The 25,328-nt window shown below is 56.6% G+C and overlaps 1 protein-coding gene across 2 annotated transcripts in view; it reads right to left on the bottom strand.

Moving 5' to 3' along the window:
- Nucleotides 1-18,878: 18,878 nt before the first annotated feature.
- MINDY4 (MINDY lysine 48 deubiquitinase 4) overlaps nucleotides 18,879-25,328 on the bottom strand; it is a 101,970-nt gene continuing 95,520 nt past the window's right edge. For both annotated transcript variants that reach the window (XM_002919258.4, XM_034669942.1), the window contains one exon: nucleotides 18,879-19,335. In XM_002919258.4, the coding sequence (XP_002919304.1) occupies nucleotides 19,287-19,335 (49 nt within the window). In that variant the 3' untranslated portion in view covers nucleotides 18,879-19,286. The remainder of the gene's footprint in view (nucleotides 19,336-25,328) is intronic.

The raw sequence follows: 25,328 nt of genomic DNA, 5'->3' as shown, positions 1-25,328 counted from the left end.
GACACAGCTCTGCTGTCGGCCTGCCAACTTTTCTTCCTCCCTCCTCTCCCCCCTCCCTCCCTCTCTCCCTCCGCCCTCAGCCCTGCCCAGCTCGAGGAGGCAGGCAGGAGGCAGCCACAGCTCTAATAGGCTTTGGGAAATTCCTCCAAGTTGGCCCCACTCAGGGGCCAGAGAAATCCAGGTGTCCCTGCCCTATGTGCAAAGCTCAGGGGGTGCCCATGGGCAGAGCCAGGAGCTCTGGATGGGGCGGGGTGGGCGGGCTGGGCTCAGCAGGTGGACGTTGCCTTCCCTGGAGGCAGGGCATGATGTCCTGCTTGCCTGGCATCCCCATCCCATCGCACAGTGGCGTTAGTCTAGAGACCACAGGTCCGGGGGTCCCCAGGATATTCTGGGCCTCCTGCACCCCCGGCCCAGGCCTGGCCACTGGATGTCACTTCATGGATGTCCCAGAGCCCCAGCACCACTGGCCCAGTTGATGGGGGCACAGAGGCATTAGGAGGCACAGAGAGCTCGTGTGTAGCCCACCCTACACTCTATGGTCAAGGGCAGGCCTAAGATAGGCAAGGACGTGGGAAGTACCCACTCTGGGAGCCCTCATGCTTCTGGAGCAATTTGAACTAATTTCAGGGCAGATGGAGAAAGTGGGGGCAGTTCAGGATTTTCCTCTCAAAAGCTGCATTCTGGCAAACCACAGGGGAGAGGGAAGAAATGGCAAGCTAGCCTGGGGATGGGAAGGAAAGAGGAGAGAAGGACAGAAGACCCAAGACAGAGAGGCAGAGACAGCCTGAGAAGGGAAGAGGAGAGAAGACAGACAGACGGAATGAAAGACAGAGTAAAAGGCAAGTAGAATCCCCACCACAATGGAAGTGAAAGAGAGAGATCTCAGGCCAGCCTGAGAGGCAGAGACAGCCAGAGAGCACAGAGGGTGAAGAGACAAACTGGAAAGAGAGGAGATGTGACTGGAACCAGAGGCAAGAAGCAAAAGGGGAAAGATGGGGGGAAAGGGGAGGGAAGAGGCCATTCCTTAGACCCCTGGGGTCCAGCCTGTGCCCTGCACATTCTCAAGCCAGAGGCCCCACAGGAGTCCTTCCCTGTGCATTAGCTGTGCAAGCAGCTGGACTCCCACAGGCAGGGAGCTCCTGCCAGTCCCCCAGCCTGCTGCGGTCTGGTCCAGGTGTGTGGTGACGGAAAGAGCAGCCGGGTGAGGCCCCCGGGGAGGTGGGCGAGGCCAAGCCCGGGAGGGAAGGGCCCTCTCTGGCCCTCTCCTCCCACCTCCGGCCCGCCCCTCCTCAGTCCTACCCGTCAGTATTGGCTTCTCCCCATTTTACAGGTGGCAAACTGAGGCTCAGCAAAGGGAGGGACAGCTCGAAATTCTGCATGTGCCAAGGGCAGGGCAAGGATGAGCGTGCGGGTCTTACGCCTCTTGTGCGGAGGCCATCTGCAGATGATGACACCAGTCCCTATGGGCCGACATTTGGCCCCGCTGCAGCACGCGTCACAGCCACCCCAGAGCGGTGACGAAGAGCCCAGGGAGGCCCACCGGGGGTGGAGGAGGGGGAGCCATGGCCACCTAAGTACACCAAAGGGCCTGTAAGCACAGGATGGTGTGCACACAGGGCAGGGGCTCGCACTGTGGCCGGTAAGCCCTGCGTGCTCAGACAGCCCCAGCGACCGGAGGTCATTTGTGCCTTAGTAACCATCCAAGATAGGGACCCAGCGCAACTGGGCCCCTTCCCAGAACCCTCCTTGTCTTTTCCTCCAGGCAGCACCTGTCTGGCTCTGCATGCCCCAGTGGGCTCCTCATGCTCTGGCCCTGGACATTCACAGAGTCCTCCTGTCCCCTGAGCTTCCTGGCCCTGACAGGGCCCTCTTGGTGCAGGGATGAGGGGTGCTGACAGGTACCAGGACTCAGCCTGGAGGCCTGAGGCTGGCAGCAGACCCACAAGGACGACGGGACTCTGGCCAGCATGGGGGTCCAGCATCTCAGAGACAACAGAAGCCTTCTGTGACAGGATCCACGCGCCGGGTCAGGACCCATGTACATGAGGACGCACGATGCGCTGTGTGGGTGAGAGTCACGTGGGCCGTACTAACTTACCCACCAAATATTTACTTAGCACATGTCATGTGCCACCCTGTTCTGATCATTGGGGAGACAGCTACAAACCAGACAGCCCAGCTCCTCGTCCTCCCGCAGGCTCCGTGTGCGCACTCGGGGTGGTGCAGTTGTAACCGTGCAGGGCACGTGGGTGAGTACGTACTTGCCAGAGGCCCACGTCCTTCTGGAGCAGGGCAGGATCTGGGGGACCCTGAGGAGGCAAAGCACTTTGGTCAAGGCAAATTAAGTCCCCCCCAATCTCAGGATGATGTGAGGGTCGTCAGGACAATACCCCGGACACCCACTGTGTCTCCCACCCCTGCCCCATGCCAGCATGGCCTCTGCCTTAAATGCCACCCACCATTATAGTTCTGTTCCTTTGGGCAAAGGCACTGCCATCACCAGGAGGCACCGTCCAAATGTAGACCTCTCTAGGATAATGACCTCCTCCCTCACCCACCATCTGCCACAATGCAAAGGGGCCTGTGTAGCCATGACCTGACAATGTCAATGTGAAAGGGAGAAGGACTGCCACGGGAGCTACAGATCCAAGAAGGCCTCAAACCCCATGACCTTCTCCCTGGTCTGCCACAAATCCTGGCCAAGCAGCGAAGAGAGGGAAGGAAGGAGAGAGGAAGGGAAGAAGGGAGGGAGGGAGAAAGGAAACAGTCTCTGGCTGAGGGCTCATTTTCACAACCCTGCGATGCTCAGATGGTAAGTGATTTGCCAAAGAATGGCAGAGCTAGGATTAGAACTCAGGACCCCCTCATTCCCTGAACCCCAGTCTGGTTCTCTGCCCGCCTGTCAGGGAAAGCCCCTGATGGTCCTAGTTCCCAGATGGAAACTCGAGTTCTCATGGCCCAGTAACACGTACAGGACTGAGAGACCCAGGCCCCAGGATGGGCAGGGGACGTGGGGTAGAAATGAGAGGACCATCCCCAACTTTTCTGCATTATTGGGGTGTGGTGAGGGGCGGATGGGGAAGGAAGCATTGAGCTGAGTGGACACACAGAGAAGCCGGGGAAGGCCAGAGCCACCCGTGCAACCCCACCAGCCCCGGGAGCCTGGGCTCTGGGGCAGGGTGCCGCCTCCACCCCAGCTCCTCCAGTGTGGCCTGACTCGGTGAGCAACGTGTCCCTCCCACGGGCAGTGGCATGGGCCCAGCCTCCAGATCCCACAGGCCTGAGCCAGGCTAAATAAGGGGGAACTGCCCCCCGCCCCAACTCCTGAGCCCTGGGCGGGGCCTGAAGCCGCTCAGGCCCGGGCACTGTCTGGCCCTCCTGGAGCAACAGTCTCAGAAAACAGTTTTCCAGATGTGCCTTATTCCTGACATGCCCAGCGAGGCCCATTTTCCAGTCAGAGCTGGCTGTTCCCAGGATAGTCTGGGCTCTAGCCCCACCCAGCTGCCATGGGAGAACCTCAGGCTTTGTCCAGAGTTGGGCGCACAGGTCCTCAGATGCTTGCTAAGGATCGGGACCTCAGGCTGTGTGGGGAGAAGAAACCCACAGGTGTGGCCAAGGTTGTCACTCTCTTAGCCAGAAGCTTCTGTGGAGCATAGGACAGAGGGGCTGAGGGGCAGAGCGGACCCTCCCTATTGGGCAGGGCAGGGATTTCCCACCCACAGGCCTGGTTGTGGGAAAAAATGACTTCATTCCCTCCGGGAGGCCCACCAGGAAGATGCAGTTTGAGGCAGAAAGGACCTCTGATAGCAGACTGGCAGTGACCATGCAGTCACCATCAGCTCACCAGCATGCGGGTGAATCTCCCAGAATCCCTCAGGCTGCCCTGAACAGAGGCAGAGTGCACTAACGGGGTCTGGAAGACAGGACAAAGCCCCAGGGAGGGGGTGAAAAATAACAGAATGCCTTCTCCCAGAGAATCCCTCTGCCACCTCCCAGCTCTGCCCTCACCAGGGCACTCGGTGCATCCCTCCCCTGACCTTGATCTAGGACCTGCCAGTCCGGCTCTTGGCTGCACAAATGAGGCCTGTCCCCCCGCCACCACAGCCTGGGAGACATGGGCCAGGGAGGCATGGGCCAAAGCGGGGACTTGGCATAGTGTGGCGTTATCCTTCCCGTGAGGCACAGCCAACCCCCCACCCCTGAGCCTGGGGGAACAGAGAAAGGACGAAGGTCCAGACCACAGAGACCAAAAAGAAGACAGAATGTCCCCCACACTCCTCAGCCCAGTCCTTAAGGCTCCCCACTCACCACCACCCTTTCCCAACTCCAGACCAGGGCCCTGGTTCCTGTGCCCCCAGGCTCACTGCTCCCGGATACTTACGTGTGCTCTCTTCCTCCTGCCAACCACCTTCCTTCCTTCCCCTTCCCAGTTGCACCACCTCTCCTGACCCCCTCCTCCATGGTGACCGTGGAGGTCAAGGCCACGCACCCTCGCCTCCAGACCCAGTTCTCACCCCCGCCCATCCCCTGATGGCCTTGTGCGGGTGAGGCCAGGCTAGAGAACAGGGCTTGGGTCTTCTCCCTCCCTGTCCACCCTGCCCCCAGAAGAGCTGAGCTCGGGGCTGAGCATGGGGGTCCAGGGGGAGGATCCAGGAGGTGTCCGATTCCCTGAGAGACCAGCACCCACCTTCCAAAGCCTGTGAATTCCTCCCTGACAGAGGACTCCTGGCCATTTAGGCGTCACACGATCCACCTTAAATCAAAACCGGATTTGGTGGGCCACCAGTGATTGTCCAGAGGCAGAACAATTTAGGAACTTTCTAAGCTACTTCTCCTCTTGTCGCCTTCCCTCACCCCTGCCTTGCTGAGGAGTATTGTGGCTCATTGTATGTGCTGGGGCCAGGGTGGTGGGGGCCAATGTCAAGCTTATTTCTGGAAAATGGAATTTTCTATTTTGATGTTTTACCAATTCTCCAGCAAGAGCCCCACTTGCTGCAGAGGAGGAGCCAGAGGGACAAGATGGGGACAGATGCCCTCAGCCCTGCTAGGGTCGATGAGCATTTGACACGCCACATCCAAAGATGGGAGCAGGGATTCGAGAATGGGCTGGGCTCCCAGGCCTGAATGAGGGCGCTTTGAGGACACAAGGCTGCCCTCTGTCCCACCCCCAACTCTGCTCGGACTGGAGGAGAGAAGAGGGAATGAAGTCACGGTTTCCCTAGCCCTGCCCTGCGGGCAAAGAGGCCCTACTGGGCCAGGAGGGCGGCATCCCTCTCTTCCAGAAAATGCTGGTGGTGGCATTTTTGCCTGGCTGCCAGCCCCACCCTTGGGGGCCAGGCGGGGCAGAGGGCTCTGCCTGGAGCCAGCCTCTGCAGTGTGGGTCCCTGGAAGGGAAGTCCTCATTATGTGTAGAAGTGACTTTGGAGCATGTCCTCGCCCTGGACACACACACACTTCCTCCCTCCCCTGTCCTGGCTGCCACCGCAGCTGTCGTTCCCTCTCCAAGACCCTAGCCCCCCGCCTGGGCCCTCAAAAAATCTCCTATCTACGCCTTCTTAGATCATAAAGCATCAAGATTGGGAAAAGAAGCTCTGATAGCATTGGATCTGATGGCCTCATTTTACACATGGGGAAACTGAGGCTCCGAGAGGCAAGGTGACATGCCCAGTGTCCTTTTGTGGGTAGGGGGGAGCCAGGACTGGAGTGCAGGTCTCCGAGCTCCTGTCTAGGCCTGGTCTGCTAGCCACACTCAGACTCTTCCTCCTCCCTTCTCTGCTTGGTGAGAGGCTCTCTGCTCCTTGGACTCCAGCAAGGGCTCAGAAAAGTGCCTTCCCTGAGCAAGAAGCCAGAGACCCGGGCAGCCAGAGAGTATCCACGAGGGAACCGGCCTTCTACCCACCCCAGCCCCCAGGACCTGAGGTTTCTGTCTCCCAGAAGGGCTTGAGCCAGTGTAGAGGCACGTCAGCACCCGCAACGCTGTTGTCCCCAGAGTGTCTACCCCTGAGGTCTACTCAACTTTGGCAATTTCCCATGCTACCCTGACCCTGTCCCACCCCACGCCTCACCTATAGCCAGTGTCCCCAGAAGGAGTGTCCAGGTGCTCCCAGCAAGTCCTGCAGGCAGGGACCATGCTCCGTCTCCTCCCGCTCCAGCCCTCTCCTGGGTGCCCCCATGCCATCTGGCCACCTGGCCTCACCGCCCTCCTGGGAGTCCCGGGGCTGCCGCCACTCTCTGCTGTGTCTTCCTTGACTGGGTCTTTTCCTGAGAACCACCACGGCTGCCGGATCCTGCCCCAGCTGCCCCCTTGGTCCTATTGCCCGTGCTGGGTTGCCCTTGCCTCCTCTGGGTCCCGCGACTGGGGCAAGCTGGGTGCTTCCCAGGGCCAAAGCCTCCCTGGTTTCTTTCGCTTTTCCCTGCAAGCAAAGCCCAGCTGGGTTCCAGAGGTTGGAGCAGGTGCCAGCCCAGATGCAGCCTCATGCTCCTTCCTGGGCCCCTCAGCAGGACTACTTAGATGCCAGCAGCTGCCAGAACTTCAGGGAAGTTTTTCCTCTGTGCTAGTAGCTAGGCTCACCGCTCACCACCAGGATTAATATGTTCATCTTCATACCAACGCAGTCATAAAATTTAGCTTTTAATGTTTTTTATGGAGGAAGAAGCCCATGAAAGCAAAAGAGCCCAGGGTCCATGAAAGTCATCATGTGGCCTGACCCACAGCACAGCCACTCACCACCCACCACCACCACTGCCACCACGGCCCGACAGCAGAGCACGGGGCAGGGACAGAGAGGCGCGCGCTCTGGCTGAGCTCAGCCCAGCCCCCTCAGCAAGTACAGCATATTCCTGGGCTGAGCTGTGTCACCAGCCCTCTCCGTCACGATGAGTCTTCCATCCCCTTGCCCGCCCTTGCCAAGCCACACCTGGCCGGGGGGCCACACATAGGCTTAGCTGTCCCTTCCTCCTCCCCCCGCAGGGGGCACGGGCTTTCCTGCTCACAGGCGCGCACACACAGACACACGGCATGGGCTCGCACACATGTGTACACACGCATCGGCAGTGCACACATGCACACCATATACATTGGTTACCTGCACGGCACATAGCACACACGCACATGTAGGTACACGTATGCAAACACGTGTGCACACTCAAACATACGCAAGTGTGCACGTGTCCTCATATGTACACGTGCATGCAAATACACAGATGAAAGACACACATGGCGGCCGTGAAGCCCTGCGCCTCCTCTGCTGTGTACTGTGTGGGCTCTGCTGTCTGCACCCTGAACACCAGGAGCTCTGGAGTCTCTCGGGCAGCTCTGAGCGCTCCCGGCTGTGGCCACCAGCGCAGCTCATGATCCGGGGCCTCTCCCCTCTCCTCTCCTTAGCAGGGAGCTGACTTTAAATGGTGGAGAGGAGGAGGTATGGACAAGAGGAATGCAGTGGTGGACATTTCTGTCACTGCACGCTCCGAGGTTCCTCTCTTGGGAACACGCAATGTGTGTCCTCGTCTCTTCATTTCCAGCCAGGACCCCCCACCCTGGGTGTGGACGGGGGCTGGATCTGACCCAGCTCTCTGCTCACAGCCAGGTGGGGAGCAGCTCAGGGAAGTTTTCAAAGGTGAGCAGAGCCAGCCGCCTGCCAGCCCACCAGCCAGCGTCAGGAGGGGTGTGCTAGGCCCCCCAGGAGCAGGGATGGGCAAGTTCACCTCTGGGACCACCCTCTTTCACTCTGTGGCTTCCTACGATGTCATGATGCTGTGGGCTGGGGCTGGCAGGGGTGAGTCTAGGAAGGTGGGAGGTGCCCACCCTTGTCCCCGTCCACTGGAGACCCCTCCCCCTGTGGTCCACTCTGGCGATTCTATTCATGTGAAGCCAACATTCCTGGAGCCCAAGGGACCAGCAAGATCATCTCACACAGGCAGATTGCTGTCTTGCCTAATGAGAAAATGATGACATGGCCCCCTGCCCCGGGCCCCTGCGCCCAGCCAGGCTCTGACTCCCCAGCCCCCAGTGCCACCGCCTTCACCCCAACACACGCACACCTCCTGCTCTGTGTTATAGTTCTTCAGGTGTGTCCAGTGGTCAACTCACAGGGCCTCTGGGCTACCCCCTCTGGGGCCCTCCTGTCACCAAGGGTTGGATACCTCTGAATACCCAAGGTGTTAGACCATTAGGATAGGAGGGCCTTCAGGTCATTACGACAAAAGTAAACTGAGGGCATGGGCTAGAGTGGCTTCCCCAATGTCGGAGCCAGGACCTGAGGAGTTGGGGATACAGTGTCTGGAATTCAGGAAGCCTAGGTCCCCTTATGATGATCCTGCCTCTGCCCAGGCCAGGCCCAGGCCTAAAAGAGGATAAATATACAGGTTGACAGCAGCCAAGGAGTGCGTGAGAGGCCTCCCCACAAGCACTCCATGTTCAAGAGCCAGAAGCCCTTGGAAGCGGCCGTTTTTAGAGCCAGCCGGGAAAGAGCCCCGGGTTAGCTCCCTGCCTACCTCTTCCACTCATCCCCACCTTGCCAGCCTAAGTGGACAGAGGAGACCCAGGCCATGGGTTTCCTAGTGGTTGGGGGCCCAGACTCACAAATATAAGGCAGTCAGAGAAGAGCCCAGGCGAGGTTATGAGCTGGGGGTGGGGGAGTGATCAGTGAGGGTAGAAGAAATCATAGAAGCCTTCCTGGAGGAGGCAGGACTTTGAACCATGGAATTTTAGGATCTGAAGGGATCTCGAAGGCTGCCTAATATTGCATATCATCAGACCCAGGATGCTCCTTGCTATCATCCCTTCCAGAGGGCTATGACCCTCCACATGTGTACTTTCCCCACTGGAACAGCTCATGGGAATGGTTAGAGAGTTGCTTATGCATGGACACAAGGACCCATTTTCTGAGGGCTACCACTTCTCAGGCGGGCCAATCCCAGGACTCAGGCTCTCTGTGCTCCTCTCCATCCTAGTAGTGGGGTGGGGGGGGTACTGGGCACAATCATACCAGGACAATCCCATTACCCCAGGAGTGGCCAAGAGCCCAACTATAGAAAGACGAACTTGGTTCATGAGGGAGCAGACAACTGGCTCGTGGAGGGTTCCTTCTCCTGGGCACCTGCCCACCACCTGCCTCATCCCTATAGACAACAACCTAAGAGGGCTTCCGTCCCACACCCCTCAGGGACCTGACCCTACCAGAGAACAGAACTGGTTTGAAGGAGTAGGCTCAGGCTTGGGCAGGGCCTCTGCAAGGGTTCATTTCTTTGGTCAAGAAGTCAGGGTAGGAGAGGGGAGAATCATTACAGGTCTTACTGCATGTACCTTTTATATCTGTCCTGAAAGCTTCTGAGGATTCCATCAGTGCATCTCAGACTATAATGTGAATATGAATCCCCTGGAGGTCTTATTAAAATGCAGCTTCTGACTCAGTAGGTCTGGGGAGGGCCCAAGCTTTTGCATTTCTAACAAGCTCCCTGGTGATACCAACGCTCTCCAGTCTCAGGACTTTGAGCAGCAAGGGTCAGATTTACAAAACAAAACAAACTCCTGATCATAGTCTAATTAAAAACACAGAGATTGAGGAAGCTTCTCCTGAGGCCAGAGAGAGATTACAATTGAGCACCACTTTCCATCTGAGCTTCCTGGAGGCCATGGCAAGAAAGGAAGATGTGCTCACCAAAGCTTACTCTATGGTCACAGAGGCCGCCACCTATGGTCACAAGAAAGTCTTTCCCCTGATTCTGGCTGTGCAGGGATCGAGCAGACCTTATTAAAGATTTGTGCGGCAGGCAGAAGGCTGTGCTTTAGGGGCATTTGGGCCTTTCTGTGAGAAAGGCTGAGCCTGGGCACCTTAATGGGGTGCCCCACTGATGGAGCTCACAGTGTAGATAAGACAGTGTCCCTTGGTGCCCAGCCTGGGCCAGCACCATGGTCAACGCCCATAGGAGACCATCCTTCCACCAGGCACTGGCTCAGACCCGAGCTGGCTCAAGCGGGCCTGACAACAGAGAGGGGTTCCAGGCAGCCCTGGGTATTCAGGGGAGGGCCACTGAGGCCTAGGCCTGAGCCTCAGGAAGGGGTGAGGTAGATCTGTGGGCAGCGGAAGAACCCCACCTCTTTCCAGTAATCAGGAAAGGCTTCCTAGAGGAGGGGACATGGCAGACAGATTTGTTTATGTGAAGGAAGGGAGGTGGTTTGGGAAGAGGAAAGGCCAGGCAGAAGGAGGGATGGACGGGTGGGCTTCCAGCCATGGCAGGGGTGGGGAGGGTCCCTCACTGCCCCTCTCTCCAGGGCTGACTCAGACCCTCAGAGAGGGGCTGGTGGAAGAGGGATGGTGCACTTTGTGAGGCTGTATGTCTCAGAGCCTGAATCTCGGGTGCAGAGGAGGCGGCCTGGGCCCTGCTGGCCCCAGGTGTACCCAGCTAGAGGCGCAGGGGCTTTGCCCTCAGGGAACTGCTCGCCCAGACCAGTGCGGGTGGGAGCTGGGGCTGAGGGAGGAGCTTGAACAATGAGGCCTCTGAACATGACTATGGCACAGCCTTGGATGGGACACAGGAGAGGACAGACTCGGTCAGCCTTGTGCCGCATGGCCTTGGGAAGTCACTGCCCTAGCCCGAGGTTCCTCACTCATAAGCAGGTATGTTCCTATGAAAGGCCAACACGAACAGTCATCTCAGCCTAAGAGGGCATCAAGGGAGAGCACAGCTGGGTCACATGGTGCTCGGTTCTCGGCTTCCCTCACTTACTCCTGCCCAGGGTGACCAAGGACACACCCCCCTCTTCCCAGCCTCCTTTGTGATGAAAGGGACGTGCATAGCCCTGATGACTTTCCAGAAAAGGAAATGGAAAATCTTTAGACAAATAAACCCAAGGTGTGTCTGTGTTAGTGGGGAAGAAGGAAAAAAGCGCTTGGCATTTTCTGTGGTTGCCAAAGCCATAGGGGCTGGGGGACGACAGGAAGTGGGGTTTGCAGGAGACACTGAGGCTGGCTGCCTGCTCCCACCTTGGCTGGCCAGGCTTCCTCTGGGCAGGGCCAGAAAGGGGGTCTGACCCATCCTTCTCTCTGGACCGCTCACAGGGAGTCGTCTGGATGGAAGGGAAGGCTAGGCTCCCATAATAGCTTGCAGGTATAGAAACCAGGGCACTCACAGGCATTTCCAAAGGCCCTGAAGTCTCAGGCCTGGGCTGGTTGACTGGGAAAGAAATCAGGAAAGATAGGGGACCAGGGGTTCCAGGAAGCCTCTCACTCCTCTGCCTGTGTGGGGGCTTCCCAGGAGGCAGGGGAGCAAATAAGAACTTGACACCTGCCATCTGTTAGCCTGGAGGCCCTGGGCGAGTCCCTTGGCTCTTTGAGACTCAGTTTCCCCATCTGGAAGTGGAAGGTTTGAGGGTGGGGCCTGTCAGGTGCTGCCCACAGTGCCTGACGCTGGCGCCCTCGTCTTGGTCTCAGGAGTGGTCACTGCTATGTAAAGCCACTTCATTCAATCCCCTCATTTTACAAAAGTGGGACCAAAGCCCAGAGCAGAAAGGAAGGGCCATATGGGGTGACCGGAGAGGAAAGTGCATATCCAGTTAGCCCAGGAACTGCTATGGGGCCAGCGAGAGTTGGGGAAAGGAGAGGAGGGACTGCCATGGGGGGGGCAGCATCAGGGAAGAGGGACTGACCTCCAGGGGTAGAGCTGGCCTCACTGTGTCATGGCATTCCACCCGGTCACACTTCTTGCCTCTCAGTGAGTTCAACCCACCCCAATTCCTGCACCCTCCCATGCAGCGCCCCGTGAAAGAGCCAACGTCTGCTGGGCACAGACTGGGTGCCAAGCCCTGTTCCAAGCACTGTGCACTTACTCCCCATGCCAACCTGAAGCGGTACAGGATATGATTATGCTCATTTTACAGGGAGGGAAACTGAGGCCCAGAAAGGTTTGTTTTTTTGTTTTGTTTTTTGTTTTTAATTCTGTTTGTTTTGTCGCTTGATTTAGGTGACACAACCGAGACGTCAGAGCTAAGATCTAAACCCAGGTCATCAAAGTCCAGGTCCCAGTTCATAACCACTCTGGCAGGCTGCACGGTCCCGTCTTATGGTGCACACCCCCTGGTGGGTGCAGCAAGGATCCCCTGATCCCAGGGAGAGGACAGCAGGCAACAGCTTGGGCCTCTGACCACAGGTTCAGGAGAGCCCGGGCCCCGGCAACAGCACGCTTGGGAGAAGCATGAGTCTCCGAGCCGGGGCTGGGAGCTCTCTTTGTGCTTTCCTGCCTGAGAGACTCCTGGTTCCCAGGAGATGAGCAGCTTCCCTAAGGCCCACGAACACCCCAGATGGCCAAGCTTTAGGGGTCCCAAGCTCTGAGAACATAGACGGGGCACCCCACAGGCAGGGGCCCTCCCCAAGGCCACTGAGGGACTGGGAGCCATCCCACCAGCCTGGCTGTCTTCCATTGCCCTCGGGGGTGGCCAGACCCAAGGGAGCCAGCTGGTCCCGTCCAACTGGCCCAAGGTCACCAATAGCTTCGAAAACAATAGGCAGTGGGTCCAGCCGTAGCCGGGTCCAGAACAAAGGCCTGGGTACTTCCTCGCATTGAGGCCCCCTCCTTCATGGTTTGCCAAGACAGGAGACGGAGGAAGCCTTCATCAGGAGGTAGGGATGTTTTGCAAAGACTGCTCCCGGGAGAGCTGCGGCAGCCAGTGCCAACGGGAGCGCACACGGGCGCTGGCTGCTCAAGGCCGAGGTCTGCCTGCCAGGAAGCAGGGGAGACAGGGCCCTTGACTCCAAGCCCGGGGCCCCCCACCTTGCTCCCTAGGCTGAATCACTGAAATGCAAGCGATCTCCCACTGCTGCTCCTCCCCGGGGCCCTAGCTCAGAGGTTAGCACCCGCCCTGGGAACCCCACTGCACACCGTTGCAGCAGTCTTCTAAAGCAGCGTGGGGCCACCTCTGCCCTGCTCTGGAACGTCCCCATGGCTGCCCAGTGCTCAGGAGGCAGCGTGAGCAGCTCTGCCTGGAACACAAGCCCTTCAGCTCTGCTATGCCTTAACTTCCTGCCACCCAGACGCCCCAGCCCCTTCCTCCTTGCAGCTCTGCCCCTGCCCATTGGCCTGGGGTACCTCTGCCCCTCCTCCTCCCGTACCCTCCTTCAGGGTTCAGCTTCAATCCTCCCCCCCAGGAAGCCTCCCTGACTGCTCCAACCCATACAAGTTCCCCTCATCCGAGCCCTATGCCCCCAGTGAAATCCAAGGAGGATCTCAGCCCAGGAGTTTGGAGAACATCAAGGAAGGAAATCAATCAATAATAGAACAATCCTTCCTTAGAGTAAGGTTCCCATACACAGCACTGTGTGTTTATACAATTGTCCTGACGTAATTATTAATAGTACCCCCTCAGGTTCAGCCCTAGGGCTGGAGCAAGGGAGGGGTGAGGCAGAGGGGGCAGGGCCCAGAGATGGTGTCAACAACCAGTGTCTCCAGTGCCCCGAGAGTACTCACAGTGGACACCCAGGCAGGACACAAGGAAGTGGGTGCTTATCATGGAGATGGGCTCCATTCCACAGGTAGGTGGGACTTTGCTGAACCTCACAGATGTCAAGGGGCCTTAAAACAGAAAATGCCAGATAAGCACCCAGAATTGCCCTTATCAAGGGCCACAGGAAAGGCGCCAGGTTTAATCTCAAAACCGCACCCGGAATCAACGGTTTAGAGACTTAGGCAGTGCCTCCCCACCCCAGCACCCAGTGACTGGGGCTTTATGCCTAGAGGCAGGGTGGGGGAGGGGCTTTTTCAAAGATGGGGAATGAACTTTGGGCTTCATCCCCCAGGATGGGACAGGTACACAAGGGAAGGGAAGGAAGGAAGTGTAGGAGGGAGGGAAGATGAGGGGCCCCAGGCCCAGGGACAAGGAAACAGGGTGCTGTGGCAGGGAGGGGTAGAGCGGGGAGGGTGTGCACACACACTCACATGCACACGTGTAATAGGAGAAACCTGTAGTTGGGTCCCAACCACCAACTGGGATCTGGAGAGAGGAGCTGATCGAGGGCACTCAGAAGACAGAGCCTGCACTTCCAGCTAGATAATCCCAGAGGGCTTCCTAGAGGAGGGGCCTTGGAGAGAGGCTTTGAGGGTCTGTATGGCTTCCCAGAGGAGGGGGCTTGGAGAGAGGACTGAGGGTCTGCGCCCAGGTGCAGCAAAGAGCAAAGGCTTCCGGCAGCGAGGGGCTTCTCCAGGAAGCAGCTGCTCTGGTCTGGGGTGGGTGGAGTATGGAGCTGGAGGAGCGAGCAAGGTGGGGGGCAGAATGACAGGCAGGTTGGAGTCACCCCCTTAGACCTCCCATCAGATGTATTCTCTTCAGTCCAAAGGCCACCTGGTTGTCTGGTCTCCAAGAGACCCTTCCATGAATGAGAAATGTCCCAGCAGGGGTCCTAACTAAGAATTCCTATCTGGGCCTCAGTTTCCCCAACTATAAAACAAAGGCCTTCAGTGATTTCCCAGGGAACAGAACATAGAATAGGATTCTCCAGGGAAGGCAGACAGGACAATGGGATGGAGCCCTACAGTCCTGAGACAGCGGGAAAGGCCAACGGTGGGCTGCTGTGATCACCGAGACCCTGACCGGGGTGGGGCTCAAATTCCTCTCTTGCGCAGAGCAGGTCTGCTGCAGCAACATCCCTGAGCACTGTGCAGGCCCTGGCCGTGGGCCACCCTGACCCACGGGCAGCCTGCCTGCCCACTCTCCCACCCACCCGCCAACCCGCCTCTCGGCCTGCATTAAGCAATCTCTATTATCGCAAATGCCTGACATTTTTGCCTGGTAATTACAGCTCCCACAGCTCCATGAGGATTAGGGCATGATTAGGGAGTAGGGAGGACTCTGGCGGATGGAGAGAAATACCTGCAAATAGACTTGGCAGCCTGACTGCCTCCTGCAAGTTTAGGCTCCCGGAAGGGCTCAGCGGCCAGTGAGGATCATCCATGGGGCCCTGGAAAGCAAAAGGCCATCAGCATCAGTCACCTCCACCATCCCCTGCCCCCCCCCAACTTTCCTGGGAGCAGCGCAGCAGCCCCTCAGTGTGCCCCTCGCCTCTCTCCACACCCACTCGCTGGCCAGGGGGAGAGATCCAAAGTCAGGCTCTGAGCAGACTTTGTCTCCCAGGAACACGTCCCAGCCCAGGGCCTGCCATCTGAGGTCTTCTCCCACTCTGTGCCTCCACCCCTAATCCTCTGGGACTCCCGCTCTCAGGTCACCCCCCGATGAGACCCACAAACCTCACAGACTTTCATGGTCTCTTGGCTCTCACCATCTCACCATGTCACCTGGAACAATCTTCCATCCAGTTCTCCACTTGTCAAAGCCGTGCCCATCCATCAAGGCCTAGATAAGATGCTACCACCATCAAGGAGCCTCCCCCACCCCACTGGAAACCTCAAGAGCAAACACTTAGCAAGTGCTTGTGATGTCCCAGGCCCTACTCTACACACCTCACTGTGCACTGACTCACTTGGGCCTCAGTGGAGCCCTATGGGGTGGTCATTTTACAGAGCAGGAAACTGAGGCCCAGGTCAGGTGCTCACAGTCACACAGGCAGAAAGCAGTGGAGGCAAGACTAAACTCAGGCCTCTGGCCCTGCTGCTGCTGCTTCCTTGGACACTGCTCCCACATATCCCTTCAGTACTTCATTATTGGGACTCACACTGTCACCCCCACAAATCACAAGCTCTAGAACAGAACTGTCTCAAACTTTAACCAGACTCACTGATGGTTTCGTTAAAGTACAGATTCTGAATCGGGGGCATGGGGTGGAGCGCGAGATTCTGCATTTCTAAAAAGTTCTCGGGTGTTGCTGATGCACCTGGTCTAAGGCCCACACATCGAGTAGAAAGGCTAGAGTCTACACGAGGCCAGACAAGTCCTCCTCTTGCCATCACTGGCTTAGCAGAGCCAACGGCCTGTGGGAGCCGAAGCCTGGTCCTTCCCCATCCCCGGCCCTGCCTGGAGGCTGCGCCCACCGCTGTCCCTCTGCTGCTGCTGGTGCTCAGGCTGGGCCCCCACCTCTAACTTCCCTTCCACTCAGAAACAACCAGTGGGATGGGGTCCAGATGAATCTGCCATAGGATTTCCCCCAATGCCCGCCCCCGCCCCAGCCCCCGCAAGCCTTGGCCCAGCTCTGACCCCCCTGGAAGCAGCTCTTCTTACCTGTGCTGTCGCCACAAAGCACCTACAGAGACAGAGGTGCAAATGGCTTGGCCACCATTCGCACAGCACGTCCTCTGGCCGTGGAAGAAGGTGAAGAAAGCACTGGGCTGACCGTGGAAGAGGCCAGTAGCTATAGAGGAATTCTTTGGAGAGGCGTCAGTGTGCTGGGATCCCTTCCCCCAGCCATGGGGCCCGGAGGTCTGCATCTCCTCTCCTAAAGCCACGTGAGGGAAGCTTCCAGAAAGCTGTGTAAAAGCTTGCCACGTGCACCTGCAGTGTGCGATGGTCCCTGCCACCCACCTGAGGACAGCAGACATTGCTGTTCCCGATGGGTGGCTGGGCACACAGGTAGGCTGAGGTGGGAAAGGTGTGACCTGCAGAACTGGGGAGGCAAAGACATGAGGGTGCTTTGCATGTTCAAATGCGGATCCTGCAGAAGGAAGACACGGGTCTTCCTAAAAGGGGAAGGAGGCGGTTGACTTCAGCAGAAGCTGGGTGGGAGCAGGCACCAGGAGCCGCCAGAAGCAGCAGCCAGGGCGTGAATCATCCGACTTGGGAGAGGTCCCTAGGGACCAGAGGCCCACATAGGAGCAGGGGGGCAGGGGAGTTGCCACTAATGGGAGAGTATGGGCTTGAGTGGCCCTGAGACGGCTCTTAACGGCCGGAAGGGCAGCAGGATCGACTGGCTCTTTCCTCCTGAGACAAAGAATTCGCACCTCCCTGAGATTTGCTTGTTCACTAACTCAGCCCGCGCACGAGCACAGACAGGCGGACACGCCCCGGCCGGTCCCGGGGAAGCCACTCAACTCTAGGACTCTTCACTTATTCTGGGGAATTCAGGAGGCTACTAGTTCAGGTCAAGTAGACGCTCTCCCTGGAAAATTACACATACGTACATGAACACGAAGACTGTAATATAATTTGGGACGGAGTCTCTGGACCTGCCTAGAGGTCTCCCTAGAAAACTCTGGGTCTCGGGTGGAGAACACCTGCCCGCAGGGAGGCACGGGCCTCTATTTCATTCTTGCAGACCTGGAGGCCGTACTGTGGGGCCTCTCTCGCTTGCGGACCTGGGAGAGGGTGGTGCTGGGGCTTTGCTCATCTTCCATTCCAGGAAACCCCGGGAACGGGATGTCAAACTGTGCATGTGCCTGCATCTTGGCTTCCACAAAAGCGTTTCTATAATTTGTTGGAACTGGGTTTTTCAAGCAACGCTGGGAATATTTTGATTTCTTCAGCCCTGCCAGAGGACCCTGGTCAGGAGGTTAAGTGAGCTTCATTGAAAAGACACACTTTTCCTTCCCAGGCTGATAAACAAGCCTGCCGCAGGGCAACTGACTTCCTCCACCGGTGCTCAGCTGGAGCGGCCTGTCTCTGGCCAAGGAAAACAAATGCATAAACATTTCGGGGACATATAGGAAGCATTTCTGCTGGACACCCGCTGCGAATGGCCACTGGAGTTTACACAGCAAACCCCAGTGGGGCCTCTGCACAGCTTGGACAAAGCACGCCCTGCCCTCTCACTTCCCTCCCGGCTCCTCCCTGCTTCTCCCCAAAGACCCACAATAAGATAATACAACAATCCGGCCACGACTCGTGCCCAGGCCGCAACTCATGCCCGGCCCACAAGAGTGCAAAACAGGCCCTTAAGTTGTCACCACCAAACGTCTGGCACGTAAAGAGAAGGGGTCTCCTTTTAGCCAGCGTTGCAGAGGGAACACGGTCCCTGAGCTGCTCGCATCCTGAGCACCGGGGGGCAGGGGAGCACACAGAGGCTAGGGACCAGCCACCATCCAGTGTCTACGACTTTCTCGGGCCTCTCCCTGGGCCAGGGCAGACACGGGAGGAGCTCACACCCCAGTCCTTCCATGCAAACACCCACCTCTGCAGGGCCTGCTCTGAGCTCCGGCCCAAGTGCTCGGGGGTGCAGCCGAGCCCAGCACTGGGCCGCACTGTTGAGCGTTCTGCCCTCATGCTGCTCCCAGCTCCTCCCATGGACAGGCTCGTGACAGAGGCTCCCGGAAGCCAGTGCTCTGCCTCTGGGTGCCCTTGCTCAGTCCTGCTATTGGGAGCCATTGCAGAGCCGGGTCCTTAACTTCATATTACCTTTCAAAACCAGTAGGATGTAAACCCATGGAATTAAGGAGGCCGCAACTATACAAATTTCCCTTTATAAGTGACTGTGTTTCTCCCATTCACATCTATCCCCACCTTGCTCTGGAACATGAGGGTCTCCCCAGGCTCTGCCCACCCACATTTCTCTTCACAAGTGCCTTACTGCAGCCACCAGGGCCGGGGGCGGGACCACACTTGGTCCCTCTGCTCATCCCCATCTTATTAACCTCTGTGGCCAAGAGGTCCCTCCCTAGAAGGTGTTTTTCCCCCACATCCACTTGGCCAGGTCCACAAGACCATCCTCCCGGGGCCTCACGGGGATCCAGATCTGCCCTGAGACAGGCTCCCAGGTGGCCTGAGTTGTTCCTGGTCAGCACGGCTTACAGAGCCTGCTGCCTCAGACCTGGGGCTGATCCAGAGAACACAGGCTAGACTGCAAGCCCCGCCAGCGACACTACTAGACCAGAGGGCATCAATGCCTGCAGAGACCCTCGTTCGGTAGGTGATGTCTTAGCTCACAGGTCCTGGGGCCCCTCCACCAGCCCTGTTCCCGCGCCAGCCATGAACCACCCAGACCTTATGCTTCCTTTGCCACAACAGAACGAATGAGTCTCTCCATCCTTGGCATGGGTTTGACTCCTGCTTTATAGAAAGCCAATTACCAGAAATAACGAGCCCAGGGTACCTGGGCTGACCATATCACAGGCTTGACAAGGGGACAGGTGGCCCAGCGGGGAGCAAGGGAGGGATGCAAACAAAAAGCGCAGAGGCGGTCCAATCCTTGGCAGTCATGGCTCAGGTGGAAGGGAGCCATATAGCAGCATTCTGGGCCCTCATCACAGTCCTGGGGGCCCTTCATGGAAGGGGCAGGGAGGTTCTGGATGCTTCTGCAGCATTGTCGGCCCAGATAGGGGTGACACTCTTCTGAGAGACTTGTCCTGAGGCCTGGGGCTCAGTTGTCACCCCCAGCAATCAGCGGTGGAGCCATAGGCTTAACCCACAGGAAGGGTCACAGGATGGGGTCTGAGCCGTTCCAGTTCACCGATGCCCCCTTCCACCTACAAGCAGAGCAACAGATAAAGCATTAGCGCTGCAGAGGCCCACACAGGAGCAAAAACTCTTGCCCTCACTCACCTGAAGCTCCTGTCTCAGGGGCTTTGAGGATTTCTGGTACCAACCTCCCTACCTCTCCTCTCCACACTCACACACGAACATATACCCCTGGCCCTTGCACAACACAAATACACCTAGGACCCCAGAGAGCCGCAGAGAAGACAGAAGTGGCAGGCCATTCATTCATTCATCCATCCATTCATGCCACAAGTGTTTCCCGAGAACCTCCTCTGTGCCTGGCACTGCAGGGCCCTGAGCTGATGGGAGCGATCCACACGCACGTGGATCCAGCCGCCTCCCAGCAGTGCCTGATGGTGGTACTTGAAAGCACATGGGAAGACCTAGATAGGGAGAATCCTGGAGTGTTCCAGGTGCTGGAGCCTAGAAAAGAAGGGAGAGAGGTGCAGCCCAGGGTGGGAAGCAGGCAACTCAGCACGCACAGGACCTGGAAGGATTCTGGGCTTTGCTCTAAGAGCCACAGGAAGCCAATGAAGGGCTGGGATCAGGTCAGTAAAACACAGATTTGCATTTTTTTAAATTACTTAATGAAGTCTTAAGAAGCAGTATCATTAACTATAGTCCAGGGCTAGATACAGTTTAATACTAGTACAATTCAAAATAAAAGTTATTGGAGATGCGACCACAAAATGACCCAACACTTTTTTTTAAAATTTTTTATTCATTTATATATTTTTGAGTTGGGGGAGGGGTGGGCAGAGGGGGAGAGAGAGAGCATCCTAAGCAGGTTCCATGTCCAGCGTGGAGCCCAATGCAGGGCTCACTCTCACAACCCTGAAATCATGACCTGAGCCTAAATCAAGAGTCAGACGCTTAACTGACCGAGCCACCCAGGGGCCCCCCCAACACCTGATTTTAATACCTGGCGTGCTAGTTTTCTAAAGCAACTCAAAGGAACCACATTTCTAGCGGATGGACTATTCCTGCACGACCTGGCCTTGGGTATGTAATACACAGACATACACCCTGAGATTACAGGGCCTCGGAAGCAGATGCCACGTGCATCCACAGCAGCACTGTGTGCAGAGCTTAAAACCGGGCTCTTGACATGCTTTCCACAGCGTGAGGCTCGGGGAGGGAGCAGACTTTTTCAAAACCTGAAGTTCTTCTTCCAACTGAAGTCGACATCTTCATGGCCGACAGAAGAGGGGAACAAAGGAAGCTCTCCTCATTTTAACTGTGCTTCTGCCTTGGAAAGTCCAGTCTCCCTGAGGGGGGAACCGCGACAGGCGAGTGAACAGGGTCTCCCAGAGGAGGACTGTTGAACCTGCCAACTGAATGCTCAGAAGCACCACGAGGTCTCAGTGGTGGCTGGTTGTAAACCCAACCTTCTCCACCTTCACGAAGAACCCAGACTCCCTCTGAACTTCTTTCTCTTTCCTTCCACAGGCTTCTGCTTTGTCTTTCTTCACGTCCGAGCCTTGCTTCAGTCGCCGCATCAATGTCTCTGGCTTTTAGGCTGAGAGGGCCAGCCTTCCAGAGGCAACGGGACTCATACTCACTCTGCTCTTACCCAATTACTGTCCTCTGGATTACAGGCACCTTCCTGGTATCTGTAAAGACTGTATTTTCCACTGTTGAATTTTTTGCACACCTTAGACCATCCATTCCTCTCAAATGACAAAAAGATTTCTTGTCATTTGAAGACAAAAAATCTTAGTGGTAATTCCGTGTGTCTTGCTCCCACGGAAAGGTTTGGTGTGGGAGATATTTGTGTATTGTCTGTTTTGGAACAATTACTATTCCATTGTTCTCCTAGCTCCACCCAGCACAATGTGAGGATAGACGGAACATGAAAATGTGGTGTTCGTCACAGTCTAGACGCAAGACACAGCCCTGACCTGTGTTGTGCACACCAGTTGGTGTCCTGAGACATTTTTATCCAGTCTATATATGAACGCTGAATTGCATCTTTTCATTAAAATCCTCAGCATAAAAGGCTGAAATAGGTGGATAGAAGAAAACCTGCCAAGTCATGACTGCTACACTGTTTTAGAAAACTAGTCCTTCAAAACTAGCTCTGCGTGCTCTTCAGAGTCATTGACAATGCCCTGTGACGCCAAGAGAGCCCATCCAAAGTGGAGTGGTATGGCTTTTTGACAGCCCACCCTTTCCTTCCTGTGTGAAAGGCTGGGAGATAACTTTCATACCCGAGCCATTTGACCCCTGGGGTCCTTCTGGTCACAGATGTTCAGAAGCAGGTCTGGACGTGCAAAAAAGTTTGCACACATTCCTCCGCCTTTTCTCCAGACTAACTGAAAGAACTACCTTAGCCAGACATATTCCAAACATAACCTGTGACGAGACACATAGCCACTGACACTGCGTCCCCTTCATCGTCAGTCGTGTCATGGGAATCGAAACGGTCAGCACCGTTGTTCCCCTGGCTGAGGGGGGGTTAAGTGATCCTGTGGTGTCCAGGTGCTTTCAACTATTTTCTGAGCTGCTAGGGGTCAGCACTGGGGCAGACCCAGATGATCTATTAGATGCTCTGGGGTGGAGTCACTTACTTGATGGACTCCATCAGCGTCAAAGCGTCTATCACTGCTCGGAGAAGAGGCCCTGGGACTGTATCTGAAGACTACTCAATGTGGCTGCAAGAAGTCAGACCACACCGTGGTCGTCTAGGGCCCACTGCCCGCACTGTTTGGTGCTGGAGACTGATGGTGTCACAGGGTAGCCCCTACAGGGTCCAGTCAGTAGGGAAGATGGATGCAGCTGTCAGTTGCACAACGGAGCAGGGTCTGGAGGGTAAGACAGGCTGGGAAGGCACTGTGCTGATCACAGGTTCCAAGGGTCTAGGCTGACCTACTGCACCAAGTGGGTTAATAGTGCTTCAGCAATACGCAGCGATGGGACCCGGGCCTTAGTCAAGTCTACCATACAACTTGAGATTTTCGATTTTATTTCTCTGTTCATCATCTTTGCAGTTTTGAAGCATGTCACTAAAATTTATAGGTAAGCCTATAGGTAAGCCTCAGCCTCTGTAAGTTTCTTATCAAAGTCTTAGACACTATGGCTATATCCTGAATCCAGATCCGCAGAAAGCAGCAGAAAGGAGGAGAGCAACATTCTGCCTGTAGCCTAGCTCCAGGCAGGCCTCAGAGTCCCAGATTGCAAAGGGAAAACTATTGCCCAGACCACAGCGGTTTCTTGCCCCAGTTGTGGCAAGAATGGGCAGGGAAGGGGGGACGGGAGTCAGAAGTACATCAGACTTCTCGTATTGCTATAAGATCTACCCTCAGCCTGGCCCCCAAAACCCTTCTCTCATCCCTCTCCAACCCTCCCAGCCTTCACCCTCCCCACTCTGACAGGCAGAGAGAAGTTCCTCCTACGAGCTCCCAATCTGCAAATATCTCAGATCCTGGCAACATGGGGTGTGGCTTCAGTGTAGGGGTGAGTCATATTTGTCTACTACTAGAGACATCCATTCCATACCAACAGCCACTGAGTCTTACAGTTAGGCGGTGGGGGTTAATGCTTAGTTTTGAGGCTTTTTACCAAGGTAACTAACCCACCCCATCCCAGCCAATGGGTGCCAACAGTGGGGAGAGTATCAGAAGCAGCAGAGAAAAGCAGTTTGCAGTTGATAGAAAATCAAAGCAGAGATGTTTTTAAAATGGCAAGGGCTGAGACGCAAGGCTGCTGTGTTTGTGTGGGGATGAATGGTTCCCCGGCAGGAAAGTCCACGGTCAATTACAAGGACAGTAAACAGAGCTCTGCGGATGCAATTAGGGGCTGGCAGAGGGAGGGCAGGGATGACATGGACCCGCAGTGTAGCAGGCAGAACGAAAGCTCACTCACCCAGGGTTAGTTCAGGGGGCTGAGCATGAGAGTTTCCAGCACGCTTTCTCGACCTCAGACCACTGACACCGTGGGCTAGGTAAATTTTGTTCTGGGGGCTTATGCATTGTGGGATGTTTGGCACCCTCCTCCCCAGCCGCGATACCCAAAAGATGTCTCCCAACATTGCCACATATTCCCTGGGGGCTCAACATCACCTGGTTGAGGACCACTGGCTTAGGGGTTGAGCTCCGTGAAGACGCTCTGGTCCCTGGAGCTTGGGGAAGCTCAGCATCACAGAGAGGGCGCATCGCAGGGCCACAAATGAGGCCCTGCCCTCCCTCCCCAGGGCCGTAAAGCACAGCAGAGCAGCAGTTACCTGCCTCCCCAGACTTTCAGCATTGATGACACTCGTGTATCTCGGGGGGAAGATGCCTAGTAGATATCAGCAAGGAGAAGGGCACAGGCCAGGTTTTAAAGCCCCCAGGGCTGACCAGTAGAAATACACCACAGAACTCCTCTTGCTCACTAAGATTTGCAGACAAGCATCTGTTGCGCAAGCTCCCCTTCCTGTGCTCCAGCCACTGGGAGCCAGAACTCTCTGGAATGAGCCCTGTAGGCTGTCTCTCCCCTGCGGGCCTTGGCCTGTGCTGTGCCCTCCACCAGGAACCACCATCCCTCATCCCCACCCCCACCCCCATTCTTCATGATCAGATCCAGGATTCCTCCTTCCAGAAATGTGCTCTGACCCCCAAGCAGCCTGGGGGTCCTCTCTCAGCACCATATTGTCATGGGGCCTCCCTCCCGCACCAGACCATGAGCCCCTCAAGGACAGAGCTGGTGTCACTCGCCTCTGCCCTCTCCAAGACCTATTAGTGCCAAAACACGGGCTCCCGGGGGTCTTGCTACATGAACACACCCCTCCACAGCAGCTGCTTCTCCTGGAGCCCCAGGGGCCCAGTGGGGAAGCCTGTCTTTGTTCACACTGCACTCTGCCTTGCCTTTGACCAGGGCAGTCACAAAGCCCAGCCCACGGCCCTTGTCCTCTCTCGTCCCTTCCCCTCTGCCTCCTCCTGATTGTTCCTCCTCCCCACATACGCTCGTGCGCCCCTGTGGTCTCCGAGGGAAGGGAATGCTTCTGCCTCTCTTTTTTCAACCTCGCAACAGCTCGGGGAAGGGATCCTTCTACATCATCAACAGATGCGGAAACTGAGGTCTGCAGCAGCACCGAGCCTTCTGGGAGTCATACACCGTGATGGCAGCAGAGCCAGGGACTGAGGTCTCCAGATTCCTGTTCTGTACTCTTCCCTGGCATCATGGTGTTGAGTGTTCTGTGAACCCAACCAGGGCAAGGAACACAATGGGCAAGTGTGCGTGCGGGTTGCAGGGCAGGGAATCGGAAGAGGGCAGTTGGGGCCATGGTGGTACCCAGGGAACCCTCCTTTGGTGGGTGAGAGGTACTGGGAAGAGGGTACCTGGGCGAAGAGGGTGTCAGCTGAGGCATGAAGACTGGCACAGCACCCCCCCTCCCCCAGTGGGTGGGGATATAGCTGAGGGACCTGGGCACTCAGGTCCAGCCCCTGGAAGACACTGTTCCCAGCTGAAATTATATTTTCAATTTCTTGTCTGAGCCTCCAAACAGAAACATCTGTGGCCCAGCCCCAGGCCCTGGTTGTGAGTTCTTTCCTCTTTCCTCTGGACCACTGACAACTGTTTCATTTTCTCCCACTCTGGCTAGGCTGGAAGCTCGAGAGGTCACTGTGTGTGTCTTGTTTGGAAATGACCATAAATGAGTCTGTTTTTGCTGTGATGGTCAGAGAACAGCAGGAACTGGGGGGCGGGGTGCAGTGGGGGACAGACCCCACATTCCTGACACAAGCATAGGTAATGGGAGACTCCCTGAGGCCCAGATGTGAGTCACACTTGAGACCAGAGGCGGCACGGGACCTGGGATTGTTCGATTTAGGATGCTCTTCCCCAAAGGCAAAACCAACAGTCTGTCTTGTGTAATGTCACTGTGGCAACAAAGCCAGGTGGCGGGAAATCACACTGCCCGCTAAGTGACCTGGGCTGGGACGGGCAGGCCTATGCTTCAGGACCTGCTCTGTTTGTGACTTGAGGTATGGCCGGGGGCTCA

Source organism: Ailuropoda melanoleuca, chromosome 1, assembly GCF_002007445.2.
Source record: "Ailuropoda melanoleuca isolate Jingjing chromosome 1, ASM200744v2, whole genome shotgun sequence".
Lineage (NCBI taxonomy): Eukaryota > Metazoa > Chordata > Mammalia > Carnivora > Ursidae > Ailuropoda > Ailuropoda melanoleuca.
Note: the sequence above shows the minus strand (reverse complement) of the source record. Positions and strands in the feature narration are given on the sequence as shown.